Source organism: Felis catus, chromosome E1 (genome assembly GCF_018350175.1).
Source record: "Felis catus isolate Fca126 chromosome E1, F.catus_Fca126_mat1.0, whole genome shotgun sequence".
Taxonomy (NCBI): Eukaryota; Metazoa; Chordata; class Mammalia; order Carnivora; family Felidae; genus Felis; species Felis catus.
This window is the reverse complement of record NC_058381.1, coordinates 61,032,653-61,048,961: the sequence shown is the minus strand read 5'-3', so window position 1 is coordinate 61,048,961 and position 16,309 is coordinate 61,032,653. Positions and strand designations below refer to the sequence as shown.

The 16,309-nt window shown below is 57.3% G+C and overlaps 1 protein-coding gene across 2 annotated transcripts; it reads left to right on the top strand.

Annotated features, from left to right (window-relative positions):
• Positions 1–206: 206 nt before the first annotated feature.
• CD7 (CD7 molecule) lies at positions 207–3,966 on the top strand. 2 transcript variants are annotated; one of them, XM_019816886.3, is made up of 4 exons: positions 207–1,215; positions 2,129–2,443; positions 2,664–2,821; positions 3,518–3,966. In XM_019816886.3, the coding sequence occupies exons 1-4, from the start codon at positions 942–944 to the stop codon at positions 3,623–3,625; spliced, it is 855 nt and encodes a 284-aa protein (XP_019672445.2). In that variant the 5' UTR covers positions 207–941; the 3' UTR covers positions 3,626–3,966.
• The last annotated feature ends 12,343 nt before the right edge of the window (positions 3,967–16,309 follow it).

The window sequence follows — 16,309 nt, the reverse complement described above, 5'->3', positions numbered from 1 at the left end:
TTTATTTATTTTTGGGACAGAGAGAGACAGAGCATGAATGGGGGAGGGGCAGAGAGAGAGGGAGACACAGAATCGGAAACAGGCTCCAGGCTCCGAGCCATCAGCCCAGAGCCTGACGCGGGGCTCGAACTCCCGGACCGCGAGATCGTGACCTGGCTGAAGTCGGACGCTTAACCGACTGCGCCACCCAGGCGCCCCAATGTCAGATGTCTTTCTAATCACAACTGTATGACTCCATTCAGTGTGTTCTTAAGAGGGACATACAGGCTTTTTCCAAAGTACACGTTCAGTGCTTTGGAAAACACCCATGACGCCAATCCTTAAGATGAATAAAACAAACCAATCGAGAAGCCATGAAATGACCTGGGAAATACACATTTTTTAAGTGGGGAAAACAAGTCTAAAAGAAGCTGCCTCCTGTCTTCAGGCACTAAAAAGTCCTAGAACATTCAAAAGAAGCAGATATTCGTCTTCCTCCCTCACTGCGGAGAACCCCACATGGAGGAGGGCCCTGCGTGGCGCCTTGACTGGGGCCCAGACCTACAAGGAAATTCTGGGTCCGGGTCTTTGTGTTCATTTCCTCCTTGCTGCTTGTATTTTCAAGGGTTTCTCTATGGGATTCTCTCTCCCTCTCTCTTCCCCTCCTCTGCCGTTGCACATAGGTCCTCTCTCTCTCTCTCTCTCTCTCTCTCTCTCTCAAATAAATAAATACACTTTAAAAAAAAAAGAAAAAAGTGACCAGGGCAATTGGAGCCTGAACCCCAACCCACCCAGGGCACCCCCTTGGCTTTCCCCTGCTCCTGCCCTGAACCCCGAGCCTGCGGAGACAGGAGTGGGTGACCAGTTGTCTGTCACCTGTTTCACTCAGCAGGACAGTGCCGAAGGGGGAAGGGAGTAAGGACCGCCCCTCCCAGCCCGGCTCTCAGCACCTCCCCTTGCCCATGGCGCCGCCTCCAGAAAGCCCTCCCAGAATGCCTGGACCACCAGTCACAGCCTCCTGGCCTGGCATTGGGGCTTTTGAGGCGGTGCCTCAGAGGTGGTGGCAGGCAGTTGGGTGCCGCAGACAGGAAGAGAGCCGAGAGAGGGGGCCCTGCCTTTCCCTTGTCGCCGGGTCTGTGGTGGGCACGGCGGCGGCAAGCATGGCCCCAGAGTTCCCACTGCTCTTTGAGCTCCTTACGCTGGTCTGCACCCTGCTCAGGGCCCTGGCCACCCAAGGTAAGCCCTCCCTGCGTCTCCCACTGCGCTCCCCCCGCCCCCAGAAGGCTCAGTACCCCCCACCTGGGGATGCTCCTTCCTGGGAAGGGGGTGGTCTGGGGACGCTGAGCATGACCTCCCCACCGAGCCCCCCACCCCACTGTTGGTGCCGTCTCGGGGCAGAATCACCGAGGCTTTGGTCTTTTTCTTTACCTAAATGTCTTGGGGATTCTCTTTTTCGTAATTAGCAAGGCTGCCTTTGTTATGGGGGGATTTTGTCTACTAGTTTGCTTTTAAAACAGATACATGTGCAAAGTTCTGCAATAGGATGGAAAGATCCGGCACACACGGCAGGGTGGGGAGACCCAGTAGAAAAAAAAAAGAATCTCCAGAATTTAGTTTGCTGAGAAACTGATGTTTGGATTACTTCAAAACGGCTCGTGTTTGCACCAGGAAGCTGGTCCTGCTGGGCCCCAGCTGCACAGATGGGGACATTTCTGGGTGTCCCACAGAAAAGCAAAGATGCCACCAGGTCTAGGTGCCTGGAAGTGATGGGGAAACTGAGGCAGCCAGAAAGGAAAGAGAGAAGGAGACGGGACAGTCTCTTTGCTGTCTCCACTGTCAGTCAAGAGAGGGAGAAGGCGTAGGGACAGGAGATGCGGTCGGAGCTGCCCAAGGCCCAAAGGTCCCCTGGGCCCCTGTGTGGGGAGAGGTCACAGGCAGCCCAGCCCCCCGGGGCCCCTTCAGCCCTCGAGGACAGCCACGGGGGTGCAGTTACCCCGGAGCTGCTCCGGGGCAAGATGCCTGGCTGTGGTGACATGACAGCCATGGGCTGCCCCGGGGGCACCTCTGTCCCTCCAGCATCCCCTGCAGTGAGGAGGGTCCCTGCCCTTCTGGCCAGGCCAGCGGTGACAGCAGGGGGTCCTTCCTGCAGAGGTGCGGCAGTACCCCCCCTACGCGATTGCCCCCGAGGGGGGCTCCGTCGACATCACCTGCTCCACCAGCGGGTCCCTGTTCGGGGTCTACCTGAAGCAGAGGTGGCCGAGGCCTAGCAGTGTGATTTACTACGAAGACCAGAAGGAGCCCACGGTGGATGAGCAGTTTCGGGGACGCATTGTCTTCTCGGGGCGGCAGCACAACCTGACGGTCACCGTGCACCGCCTGCAGCCGGCCGACACCGGGGCTTATGCCTGCCAGGCGGTCGCGAAGGACGAGGTCTGGGGCCCCGGCACCTTGGTCGTGGTGACAGGTAGGGGACGTGCCTACCCCAGGACCCACTTCCCCTGCCTGCCGGTTAGACCTGGCCCCCCCCCCCTTCGTCTGGGGGCCTTTCCCCGCTGGCGTGAGTTATTCCTTCCGGCGTGAGCCCACTGCCTCCAGGAAGGCCCCGGGTTGCCCATCCCCCCACCCCAGAGCCCCTCCGTGAGCCCCGAAGGCTCTCTGGATCTCGAAGCCCGCCGCCCGCCCAGTGCGGCTCTCCACTCCTTCCTCAGACAAGCCGCCCGAGGCAGCGGACACGAGCCGGGAGGCCCCGCTGATACGGTTTTCCTTCCCTGTGGCCCTGGCGATGGGCTGCTTCTTCATCGGGCTGGCGCTGGGGGCGACGTGTGTGCTGAGGAGGACACAGGTCAGTGTGAACCCCCGGCTTTCACCTGTGTCGCTGTCAGCTGGCTCCTCTGAGAAGCCCCAGGGAAACCCCAGGACCCTGCAGCCCGTCCACCAGGGTCCCTGGGAGGCCCGAGGGCTTAGACGGCAGGGTCCAAGGTGGGGGGTGGGGGGGGTGGGCCAAGAACGGGACCACGAGCAGGGACGGGCGTGGGCCCAGGAGGAAAACACAGCCGTAAGAGGAGGGCGGGGGGAGAGGCTCAGAGAGACAGGCGGGCACGCGTGTGAGCGCGAGTGTGTGTGCACACGGGTGAGCACTGGTGTGCGTGCAGTGTGTGTGTGTGAGCCTGAGGGTTATCAGCGTGGGCAGGTGTGAAAGTGCACATCAGGGGTGCCAGGTGCCAGGAAGGGGTCAGCTCTGCCCTGGTCACTCAGCTCTTCGCGGCCGGCGCGCCTTTGCCCCGTCCGCACCTTGGGACAGCGCCCCCCCTCCCCAGGCCTCTGAAGCAAGGTCCACTGCCCCCCCACCCCCCGGCCTGGGGCAGCTCCAGGGGCCTGGGGGGCTGGCGGGGGCGCCTTGGGAGCTGGCCTCATGCCTGGAAGCCCAGCGGCATCTCCAGGGTCAGTCAAACAGCCCCCGAAGGGGGTGCGCACTGGAGACGGGGGACGCCCCAGAGCGAGCAGGACCCCGGACAGAGAGGAGGGGCTTGTCTTTCAGATCAAGAAACTCTGCCGCCTGAAGGATAAGAACCCGGCGTGCGTGGTGTACGAGGACATGTCCTGTGGCAACCGGAACACGGTGTCCATCCCCAACGTGTACCAGTGAGCCCCGCGGGCCCCCCAGGCTGCCTAGGTGCAGCTCGCGGAGGGCCGCCTGACCCGGAGAGGTCGCTCAGGCAGATCCCTGCGGCCGTCGGGCTCCCGGCACCTCCTCCAGGAGGCCTTCCTTGCTTACTTCCTGCCTTGCGGGCTGCCCTGCTCTGCTAGTTCTGGCACCTCGGGGCCACCAGGGAGGAAGCCTCTCTGACCTGCTGCGTGCTGCCCTTGCCCTCAAACGGCGGGGGGGAGGGGGGGCTCCTCTGCAGGATGGACTTGGGCCTTGGGCCTGGGAGAGGGGCAAGAGGGAGGGGTCGCCCAGCCCCTGAAATAAAGCACTTCTTCCCCCCCGTCCCCGGCTCCAGCATCTATTCTCAACCAGCTGACAGCCCAGGAGGGGCTGACACCCTCCCCAAACACCTTCTGGGACTTCAGCCTGTGTGATTCTGTGTGACACCTTGAGGAAGGACATGAGCAAGGGGGCCCTTCCCCACTCCAGGCCCAAGGGGGCCCCTGTCACCCTGGGTGGGCTGCAGAAGGGGCAGATCAACCAGGGCCCTCACCCACCCCCTCAGCCCCCTTCACCTGGCCTCACCTGCCTCCATCACACAATGAGGTGGGGGTGGAGGAGGGGCCCGGCAGCAGTGACTCGGGGTCTTAACTAAGAGCCCTTCCCTACGTGCCCTCGTGTTGGGGGGCGATGGGAACTTGGGTATCTATGTTTGCTCTCGGGTGGGAAACAAGGCACCCCCAGCGTGGGTGCGAACCGTGACGTGTCCTCTTAGACTCTGAGCTGAGAAACAGCAGACCGTGCTGCCCCCCCCCCCCCCCCCGCCTGGTCCTGTGCCCTCAAACCCCCATCAGAGTTGGAAAGACAACACTTAATATGGTTGACTATACTGGTCGAAAACCTCGCTCTATAAAAACCCTACACGCATAAATACGTGACAAGCATCTACAAACTTGGGGGGGAGAAAGATTACCGAACGAAGGTTAATATGCTTAATTTATGAAGATCCTTATCAATTAATGGAAAGAAAACAAACATTCAGAGAAAAATGAGCAAAGAGCAAAAATGAGTGATGAACATAGGAGACCATTCAAATTGCTAGTTATCAGTGAAATATCAGCAGAAACTAAATAACCCGCCACCCCCTACGTTGGCAAAGATTAAAACGTCATTAAGGTATGATGTTCCTTTTACTTGGAAACCCCGCTTCTAGAATTGTGTCTTTGGCTGGTGGGACGTGTGCTCCCCAGGCGGGAAGTTACCAGGACACCTCGGGCCAGGGCGGGCAGCCTGGGACACAAACTGAGCAATTTTTCTGGAGGCCACCAGGGACCTGCCCCGGGGACCCAGATGGCAGTCAGGAAGACCGGCAAAGAGACACCAGGTCCTGGTGTCCCAGCCTCCCAGGGACCCCCGGAGGAAGTGCAGACTGCCCTACAGACCCGGGGATACAACAGGTGTCTCTTGGTCGTCCCCACTCCTGACCACTCGGCAAGTCCCACCCCTCTGGGCCTCAGTGTCCCCTGTGTAAATGAGAGGAGCGGGGTCCATGCTGTCTTCCAGAGCTGGACTCTGTGGTGTCCAGGCTAGGCTGGACATGCTTCCCACTGCCCCCCACCCCCGCAGCTCCCAGGCGCCTGCACCCTTTCCCTGCTCCCCACCCTTCAGAAGCAACTTCCTGGAGATGGAAATCACCTCCAGCCAGCCTCTGGAGGCCCTTGTCACCTGAGGAGATCTCAGCCTGACCTCACCCCAGCAGTCAGAGGCTGTGCCTGAGTCACAGCCCCACCGTCCTCCTCCTGGAAAGAACCCCTCCTGGGGACTCCCCTCTGCGCTCAGGGCCATGTTCCCACATCCTCCACCCTCCTCATGATTGTCCCATGACCGGCTGCTTCTCTGTCCACCCTCCAGACCATGGCGATTGCAGGGCAGGGCTGAGTTCCTCCTCCATGTCACCCACTCCCCCAGTCCTTCCCGAGCATTCCTGTGTGCCGGGCATGTTGTGAAATACAGATAATAGATAGAAAGATGATAGATAGATAGATAGATAGGTGATAGATAAGTAGATAGATGATAGATAGATAGATGATAGATACTTACATGATATGCCTGGTTTATTCCTCTCATGACAAATAACCAGAGCACTACCCAAGTCCTGGTTCCCCACTGTCTACCTCTGTGCCTGAACCTCTCAGGCTTCAAATTCCTCACCCATAAAATGGGGACAGGGACCGCTCCATGTGGTGAGGTGCTACGAGAACCAAACACCAGAGTAAACCCTCAGAACGGGCCTCTGCAGAGCAAATGCTCTGTCCACCACGCAGGTGTGGGCTCAGACCACAGAAGCTCAGACCACGGAGGCGGAGGCCTGGGCGGCAAGAGGCAACACTACAGCTCCCACCCCCAGGCCACTGCGGGGGGCAGTGGGGAGCAGCGAGAACAGGCACCACAGGGCGTCGACTCCTTCCCACACTGGCCTTCAAAGCCAGAGGATGGCCACTCATGCTCCCCAGAGAGCCTAGTTCCCAACGCAGGGGCTAGCCAGGGAGGGCAGCCAGAGGGCGGTGATGGGCGTGGCAGGAAGAGGGTCTTGAGGGGCGGGGTCTCAGCCTGTCCAGGGCCTCACCCCTCCGCACTCCAGGTTGGCCGGCCCTGTAAGGGTTCAGTTGTAGTGTAGGGCTAACCTGTAGCCTTAAGAAATAACAGCTTTGTTTTAACACTGTAGATTAAGATACCAGCCCTGTCCTGTCAATCAAGGGAACAAAAGTTTAAGGAAAATCAACCGGTTTAGTGTGATTGGATTGGGGCAAGGGCATGTCTGAACTGTTTCCACCCCCATCTGGGAACTATTTCTTTGTTCTGTTCCCAGGTGATGATAAGACGATGTGGTCGGCTATAAAAACTCTGTACCCCGGCTGTTCCAGACCGCACTCTGGTCGAGAGTGTCGGTCCCGATCTGTTGGCCTTGCCTCTCATTGCAATAAACTTTCTTGTGACTGTCACTGGTACCTGTAGCATTCTGTTTCAGGAGTCGTGTGGATGCAACAGGCCCCACAACCCTGGACCAGACTTGGCCCCCTCAAGACTCATGGCCTGATACCTCACATCCTCAGGGGACAGCCGGCCAACTGGGCCTTGTCCACACCTCTTGGGACAGGGCCAAGCACACCAGAGTCAAGGCTAGAGTAACAGACACCCTTGGAGGACAGTCATCAAGTCATCCACTCAGGAAGGTCAGGAATAATACCATAATCATTGACCCAATGATACCAGAGGGAACAAGCAGCAGGAGGGGGAGGGGAGATCTGACAGAGGAAATCTCCCAAAAGGAGAAGAGAAGTAAGGGAACCCTCAGAGATAAGGGTGGTGGAGGAGAAACTTCTTCAAGGAAGGCCTGAGAAAGGGAGACAGGACAGTGAGAGCCCCAGAGACAGACTGTGTGATGACGAGGGAGTGTGGGGCAGGCTGAGGACAAAGTAGAAGCTAGCAAGCCCCACCCCCTTGCCCTCAGGGGATGTGTGTGACATTCCTCAGGCACTCCCAGCTGCCCAAGGACAAAGGGAAGGACAGAAAACCAATGGTTAACTGATAGAGATCACAGTCGCAGGCCAGGAGTCTCCATCAGTTTACAAATACCTTCATATATTACAAGAAAAAGGCAATCTTACCAATAACCCCATCTCCAGAAACCTGTAGACTCAGTTTCCTGGAGCCCCAACATCACCTTCCCCTCCACAGATGCGGGGAACGAAGGCAAGAAGGAAATGGCAGGTGAAATGACATTTCTTTGTAACCTGCAGCCCGTTGACGGATACTCGAGGCAAATACCCGTTTCTCCAACAACCTCCTACGGTCTAATGCTAACGCCTTCCTGGAGGGAAAACAACCTCAGCTTGACAATAGCAAGGCCTCAGGTGTCTTAGGCATCTTCTTTAGCACATCGCAGTCCTTCTGGAGGCCCCCCTTTTGACTCTACCTCCTGAACTCCGTCGTATATAATCACTCGGTCTTCACAACCCCTGTGCAGCTCTTTCTGCCACGGGCCCTGTCCCCGTGCTCTAATAAAATCACCTTTTTGCACCAAAGACGTCTTCAAGAATTCTTTTTTGGCCGTAGGCTCTGAAGCCCACCATCACCCCCAAACCCCATCATGTGAGACTCTCAGTAAAGGGGCAGCAGACGGCCCACCAGCAGAGGGAGGGCAGAGAAGGCGAGCCCGCACCCACGCATTCTGGGGGCGAGAAAGAAATCCCAAATTTCAGGTGGCATCAGATTTCCCAGAGACAACTCCGCATTCAAGAAGGCAAGGGAGGGCCGCCTGGGTGGCTTGGTCGGTTAAGCGTCCGAGTTTGGCTCAGGTCATGATCTCATGGTTCGCGAGTTCGAGCCCCACATCAGGCTCTGTGCTGACAGCTTGGAGCCTGGAGCCTGCTTCCAATTCTGTGTCTCCCTCTCTGCCCCTCCCCACTCTCTCTCTGTCTCTCTCTCACACACAAAAAATGAGTAAGCACTAAAAAAAAAAAAAAAAAAAAAAAAAAAAAAAACAACAACCCAGAAGACAGTGGAATAATACTTAAGTATTAATTACTGAAAGAGAATGACTTTGTACTTGAAACATTAAGTTATCATCTCAGTGTAAGGGTGTAATAAAGATATTCTGGGGTACATAAGAGTTTGAAATCACTCTTGGAGGCAGTGTTCAAATAAAACAGACCCAAACATAGGAGACATTACAGGAGAAAAAAGACACCAATAACGACAGAGTTTACTTTTGCCAGAAAACAATGACTAAGAAACATACAACCTGCAATCTACATAACAATCTAGAACTAAAATTCTAGATAACACTAGCACAACGGAGAGGGGGAGGGGGAGAAAATGCTGAGACATCTATCTGGTCAGAAGGAAGACACAGACCAAGATAAGGTTAAGAAATCAATCCAAAAAATGAGTAGGAAGGGGTCCAAGGGCAGCCACAGTAAGAACCCAAACAAAACATACTACAAAAACCAGCTGAAAGAGCTGCCCAGTGGAAACAGGAAAAGAAAAAAAATAATAAATGCAAAAGACTACACAGTGAATGGAAAATATGAAATGAGGTGACAAAATGTACTGATTTAACAGTTAAGTACAATTAGTACTAATAACAGGAATCACAACTGCAATAATCATACAATAAATACTTTCACAATAAGTGTAAATGGGTCAAACTCACCAATTAAAAGACAGTGTCAAACTGGGTTTAAAAGAAAAAATTCAACAATAGGTGGTCCGTTAGACAAAACGCTTTAAACGAAGAAACATCAATAGGCTGGAAATAAGAGGGTGGAAAACATAAAAAGCAAGCGCAAACCAAAAGAAAGCTGGAGTTACTGGTCCTATTTTCTGACAGAATAGTAGTGTTGGTAAAAGCAACGATAGAACAAAAATATAGAACCAATGTAAATACATATGAACCTAAAAATAAACAGGTAAAATACGAAAAGCCAGGAATGACAGAGGCACTTGGGAAAATCAATAAAACAACCGCTTCAACCTAAGGTTTTAGTGCGTCCCTTCAGATCTGAATCATGCCATTAATTTTTTTTTTTAATTTTTTTTTTCAACGTTTTTATTTATTTTTGGGACAGAGAGAGACAGAGCATGAACGGGGGAGGGGCAGAGAGAGAGGGAGACACAGAATCAGAAACAGGCTCCAGGCTCTGAGCCATCAGCCCAGAGCCTGACGCGGGGCTCGAACTCACGGACCGCGAGATAGTGACCTGGCTGAAGCTGGACGCTTAACCGACTGCGCCACCCAGGCGCCCCAGGAGGGAAAAGCAGCAGGTCTGGCCCAGTGGAAACTGAGCCTCTGAAGACTGAGAGAGGCTCCCTCTGGAAATAAACCCAATTTCAAAGGTAGAAATCAGGTACAAAAGTGGATATTCAGAATGGGAAAAGGAATCAGGAATTTCAAAAAGCATCCAAAATATCTGGAAAATAGTATTTTTAATTTTTTTTTTAACGTTTATTTATTTTTGAGACAGAGAGAGACAGAGCATGAACGGGGGTGGGTCAGAGAGAGGGAGACACAGAATCTGAAACAGGTTCCAGGCTCTGAGCTGTCAGCCCAGAGGCCGAGGCGGGGCTCGAACTCACGGACCATGAGATCATGACCTGAGCCAAAGTCGGACGTTTAACCGACTGAGCCACCCAGGCGCCCCGAAAATAGTATTTTTAAATTAACAGGCAACCCCAACCATTCTATTTTTTGTTACATGATGTCACTGCCTGCTTTTTGGCCTCCTCTTCAGATGACCAGGATTTTGTGGTGCCGTTTTCTAGAGAGAACACAGAGTTTGAATACCATTTCATCTAAGCACAGTGTGGGCCAGGATGTGCATGGCTGGCTAGACACGCACAGAACGTGAGCCGTGGCTCCCTACCATCACAGGGATTCCAGGGAATTCTATTTTCTGAGACTCTGATCAAAAAAGAATAAAAGAGGGGCCCTTGGGTGGCTCAGTCGGTTAGGCATCCGACTTCGGCTTAGATCATGATCTCGCAGTTTGTGGGTTCAAGCCCCCCGTCGGGCTCTGTGCTGACAGCTCAGAGCCTGGAGCCTGCTTCGGATTCTGTGTCTCCCTTGCTCTCTGCCCCTCCCCCTGCTCATGCTCTGTCTCTTTCTCTCTCTCAAAAAAGAAACTCTTAAAAAGAGTTAAACTCTTAAAAAGAAACTCTTTAAAAAAAACTTAAGAAAAAAAAAAGAAAAGAATAAAAGAGGGACAGCATAGTTATAACTGTGCTGGGCTCCTCATGGAGGATGGTCCTGGAGGCGAAAATGTCCCCACAGGCATGGACCTCACCAGCAATGTCCACTCCGTATACACCTCACACCTTGCTCCTCGGCCACGGGGGCCACGCTCTGGAGGACACGGGCACCTCTTGGTTGCTGTTCCGCCCACACCTTCCTGTGATGAGGTGAGAGAGCCGGCCCAGGAGCAGTGGGTGATCCCAGAAGAAATTGTAATTTGTTTCCTGCGGCTGCCGTAACACATTACTACAAATCTGGGAGCTTAAAATAGTAGAAGTTGGGGTGTGTGGGTGGCTTAGTCCGTTGAGCGCCTGACTTGATTTTGGCTCAGGTCACGATCTCGCACAGTCATGAGATCAAGCCGCACGTCAGGCTGCACGCTGGGCACGGAGGCTGCGTAAAGGTTCTCTCTCTCCCTCCCTCTTCCCTCCTTTTCCCTTTTGTCTGTTTGCTTGTTTTCTCACAATTCTGGAGGCCGGAAGTTCAAAGCCGAGGCAGGGTTGGATCTCCCTGGAGGATCTGAGGAAGAATCTGCTCCAGGCCTCTCCCGCAGGCTGGCGGCCGCCTGCAGTCTGCATCCCTCGGTCTGCGGCCTCTGTCATCACGTGGACTTCCCCCTGGTGCCACCTGTCTGTGTCCAAATTTCTCTCTTCTTGCAAGGACACCGTCTTATTGGATTTAGGGCCATCTTGGATGGCCTCATCCTAACTTGGCCGTGCCTGCAAAGACTCTAATCTCCACATAAGGCCCGGTCACAGGTTCTGTGCGGGCATGAACTTTGGTTGGGGAGGGCCCTGTTCACCCCTGTGCACCATCCCTCTCCCAGAGAGCAAAAACTCGTCGCTCTTGGGGAGACCGCACACCCATAAACAGACCCGACTGAAGGCAAGTAGTGTGTGCCCAGAGTAACTCGTCCCTGGCCAGCCCAAAGCCACTCGCCCGACACACAGGTGTGGTGGCAGGAGACGAGGGTCTACACCACCGTGGTTAGAGCACCTTTAGCTCTAAGTGTACAGCACGCCCGACCTGGGGGCACCGAGGGCGCAAATCCGCCCCACCACAGCCTTCCTTTACGGGAGGTGGGGCCCCAGAGGGTTGAGGGGCAGCACTGACCCCAACGTCCGGAAGCTTCCCTGAGGGTCTACCGTGGGCCTCACGAAATGCCCCCACCGCTGTCGGAATTGGCTGGGACAGGGACACCCGGGGGGCAGTGGGTGCTCATCTGGGGGAACAGGCTGGGCCATGCCCGATGGATGACTCTGTGGCCGAGACCAGTTTGGGCCTCCAAGAGGGTCCTGGTTCCTCTCCTTGAGTGACTTTCACACGCATCCCGCAGATGCTGACCGAGTGGCCACCCTTCCCAGGGCTTAGGTCCAGTGCTGGGGGGTCAGTGGAAAGTCAACAAGCTGGCCCCCCGGGGGGGGGCAGGAGGGAGATCCAAACGAGAGGAGCTGACGTGTCGCGGGCAAGGGTGCAGGAAGAGACTCGGGCGGCTGGCGGCAGGGCAGGGCTGCAAGGCTGACGGGGCTAGTGTGGGCACACTGGGGACAATGTCCAGGGGCAGGAGGGCAGACGGGCTGGGCGGGAGGTCCTGGCATGAACGCCGGGACCTGACGGAGAGGACGACAGCGTCCCCCTGGCTGGGGACGGGGGCAGCGGGCTGTGAACCTGCCCAAACAGCAGCGTGTGGAGCAGATGCAAGCTGGGGACGGTGACAATGGTCCCTTCTGGACACCGTGACGCTCCGCGCTGGCCAAGGGCTCAGGGCCGTGGCCAAGTCCACCCGCCCCGACCCCACTGTCCCCGCGGGCACAGAGCTGAGCTGCTGCAGAGACACCTGACCACCCCCCTCCGAGGCTGTGGGGGCTGACGTCGGGGAGCAGGAAGGAGCCGTGGGCCTGCAGTGTTCCCCCCACCCCGGGCCTCGCCGCGGCCCCCAGCCCTGCTCAGGCCTCACAGCACCTGCAGCACAAACCCTGCAGCACCCCGACACCCACAGAGCAACAGCCTAAGGGGCGCCCGCATCCGGGTGTCTGCATCTCTCATAGTCAGATCAGGTGACTGGCGGGTAAATAAAGTATCATCTCCCCACCGCCACCACCGCCACCTTGGCAAACAGACGCCCACAGACCCCTGAAAGCCAGGCCCAACCTCCAGTCCCCTGCCTGTGAGAGCTCAGCCCCAACGCAGGCCAGGGGTTCCCGCGCATGTGGCCGTGGCCCTGCCCTGCCACCGGTGCGGCTGGGGTCCCCACACTGGCTGCTGCTCCCACGCCCCCAAGCCCCCGGGACCCTTCGCCAGCCCTCCCCCTCTGCCACTTGTGTCCTGACCGCCTGCTGCCCCTTCTTCCCCCTTTTCCTTTCCTGTCCTCCGTCCCCTGGCTGAGGGGCGCCGTCACTTTCCAGATTCTCTGATCACCCTGCTGTCGGATGGACCTTGTCCAGGGCTTCCCCAAGCCTCCCAGGGGATGGGCTGGCCACGGGAAGGTGGTCTGCCTGCTCAGGCCGGGGCTCCCCCAGTTCCTCAGACCCACGCCCCGGCCTGCGCCCCACATCTGCCCCCCTGTCAGTCACTTAACGCCCTTAGTCCTCACAAGACCGCGGGTTCTGTCTCCCCTCCAACAGAACCAGCCAGCTGACTGGATGGATGGCCCTTCGGGGGAGACCCCCCCCAAACCCTGTAGAAGTGGGGAGTTGCCGGCAGGTCCTCTGGCCCCAGCTGAACGAGCATATGAGAGCAAGGCCAAAACCACGGCCCCTACCGCTCAGACGAGAGCAGCTCCGGGAGCTGTCTGGGCGGGGAGTGGGGGGCCCTCCGCTTCGCTGAGAGACCTACAAGAGGGTGGCCTCTCCTCGTTTGACAGAAGGGAGACGGGAACCCAGAAAGCCAACGACACAGCAAATGGCGGAGGCAGTCCACACCCTGGGCCTCAGGCCCCAAGGCCTGCAAACGAGTTGCCGTCTGCTCCCCCCTCTGTGCATCCAGCACAGTCTTTGGGCCTCCCTGGAGACCACAGAGGAAGATGCCAGAAAACTGGTGGCGGAGTGGGGAAGAGACCCCACTGTGGGCTCCTAGGAGTCATCTTGTGCCCGAACCTGGTGCTGTGGGGCCGAGGGAATGTTTGCTGTTGACAAGAGATCCCCAGATGCTCCGGGTAAGATGTGGCTACCCAGGTGCCAGGGGGTGTTTGAGGAGCCTCCCAGGCCCCAGCCCAGCCAAGCCCAGGAGGTACCGGCTGCCCTAAGCCCCAGGCCTGCTGAGCCCTGCCCAAGAGCCATGCTGGCCATCACCCACAGGCGTGGGGAGGCCGGCCGCAGGGTCTGGGACCAGTTCCCAGAGGCTGAGGGACAAGGCCTGCCTGGTCTGTGACCCTGCAGGGCACCCTATGGTGCTGGGGCACTGCCACAGGGAGACAGCCGCACCCACAGCTCCTCAAGGCCAGGTCCACCCTGCAAGGCCAGCAGGTTGACACCGCAGGAACCTGGGCTTCCTGTCTCTCTCCTGTTTCTAGAAGGTGGGCAGGGAGACCACATCCTGCCTCTCCTGGGGTGTTCTTTCTTCTGTGAAAACACTCGGCTCTGGGACCGTGTTCTCCGAATCCCCCAAACTATCTATCACTTGCCTGGGGCCTACACCAAGTGCCCCTGGTGCTTAAGACACCCTCTACCCCCTTCAGGACTCCCCATCCGGTAAGACCCCACCCCATCATGGTGCGATGGAACTTTCTGGGCCTTCCAAAGGACCAACCACCCGACAGCTGCTCCCTGCAGTCCAGGCCAGGAGAGCAAGGCCCAGAGGGCACCCCATGTGCTCAAGGTCACTTGATCCCCACCTGGCAGAAGACCTAGGAAGGCCCTCGCAACCCCAAGCCCCACAGAAGTGACTTCACCAGGCAAGGTGGAGCGGTTGAAGAGCAGGCACACTGCCACAGTCTGAGAGACAAGGAGGCATGGGGACCACAGGAGTGACCCTCAGCTCTGCTGTAGGCACAGGGCAAGTCACATGACCTCTGGCAAGGGGATTCCTGGGGGAGAGGCAGAGGGCCTCGAGGGCAACCCCACGTTCTCTCCGGACAGGATACGTGGCAGGAAGGTCCGGCCGTACTCAGCATGTTCAAAGACAGACCACCTTGACCACAAGTCCTCTACCTGCCCTTCTCAGTCCTCACATCTCCTCCCCAGTGGCTCCCTTCCCAACTGGGCCCCTGGGCTGCAGCCTCCCCAGGGACCAGGCTGAGGTTGGAAAGACCCCTGCCTATTTCAACACCTCCATCGCCTTAACCTCCCCGTGCCAAGGGGCTGTCACCCGCCAGGCTTCGGGGCCCGAGTACGGTGCCAGACCCCAAAGTCGGCTGTGGTCCCGGGACATGCTGACGCCCCTCACTTGGTCCTCATCAGCATCGTCAGAAAAGACATCCGGTCCTGGCCACTGAGCTTGGGCAGGAAGCTCTGATGACAAGGCTGGTCACATCATGTCATCTGCAGCTGGGCCACTTAGAGGCAGAGTCACCCTTTGCATCCCCGCCCTAGGACATCGTGTGTCCCTCAGGTCGGTTCTCAAGATACAGGACCCCTGCCCAGATCCCTCTGTTGGCTCCAGTGCCATTGTCACATGCTGTCCCCCCCCCCCACACACACACACAACTCATCCATCTCTCTTCAGAGTTCCCTGCTGCCTTCAGCACCAGACTGAGAAGCCTAGTCATCTCCTCCCTCCTCACCCAAGGCGCCCACCCTGAGCTCAGATCTCCCCTCAAGATGCCACATTGTCCCTGCTCCCCGGTGTCTGGGCTGAGACCTGATGGTTCCATCCCATCCATTTTTTTTTAAGTTTACTTATTTATTTTGAGAGAGAGAGAGAACCAGCAGGGAAGGGGCAGAGAGAGAGGGAGACAGAGGATCTGAAGTAGGCTCTTCCCTGACAGCAGAGAACCTGGGGTGGGGTGGGGGGGGTCAAACTCACAAACCCTGAGATCATGACCTGACCCAAGTAGGATGCTCAGCCGACTGAGCCACGCAGGTGCCCCCCACTCATTTTGTGCACCCGTGGCTGGGTGGTCCCGGCGGAACACCTGCTTGCACATGGTCCAGTCCTGCCCACACGTCCTGGCCCCTTCCTTCCTGCCATCTCTGCCCAGCACCCTGGGTTTCAGCCGTCTCAGCCGGCCACCCTCCCTGACCTCTAGACCCTCTGCCAGGAAGAGCTGGGTTTTTTTTTTTTTTTAACGTTTTATTTATTTTTGAGACAGAGACAGAGCATGAACAGGGGAGGGTCAGAGAGAGGGAGACACAGAATCCGAAACAGGCTCCAGGCTCTGAGCTGTCAGCACAGAGCCCGACGTGGGGCTTGAACCCACGGACGGCAAGATCATGACCTGAGCCGAAGTCGGCCACTTAACCAACTGAGCCACCCAGGCGCCCCCAGGAAGAGCTGGTTTTGTGGGGACTCTACTTGGAGCCAGAGGAAGGTTCCAAGCAAGGGAGGGGCCTTGAGGCGTCCACAGCCTCCCTGCACACCCTCCACATCTCTGCTGTGCCCTGCCCCACCTGCGACTCGCTCTTGTCCGCCTGCTTCTGAGGCCTTGACTGCCTGGAGGGACAATCAGCCCCTGGCCTCGCGGACGATGGCCAACGGGGGTCCCCAGCCTCCCCCGCGCGCGCCGTGGAGCCCTAACCCCTCCGGGCCTGCACAGCCTTGCTGCGCACTGAGCTCTGGCGGCCGCGGGCCTAGAGGAAGGCCGCACGCCCCCTGGCGGCAAACTCAGGCAGCGGCGGGGAGTCCGCCCAGCTAGCGTCCTAGGCTGGAGGGGAGCTCTTGGACCCCGCTGTCGGATGGAGAAACTGAGGCCTGCAGGTGGCAGGGCCTCAAGGCGGATCCCCCAGTTTGCTGGG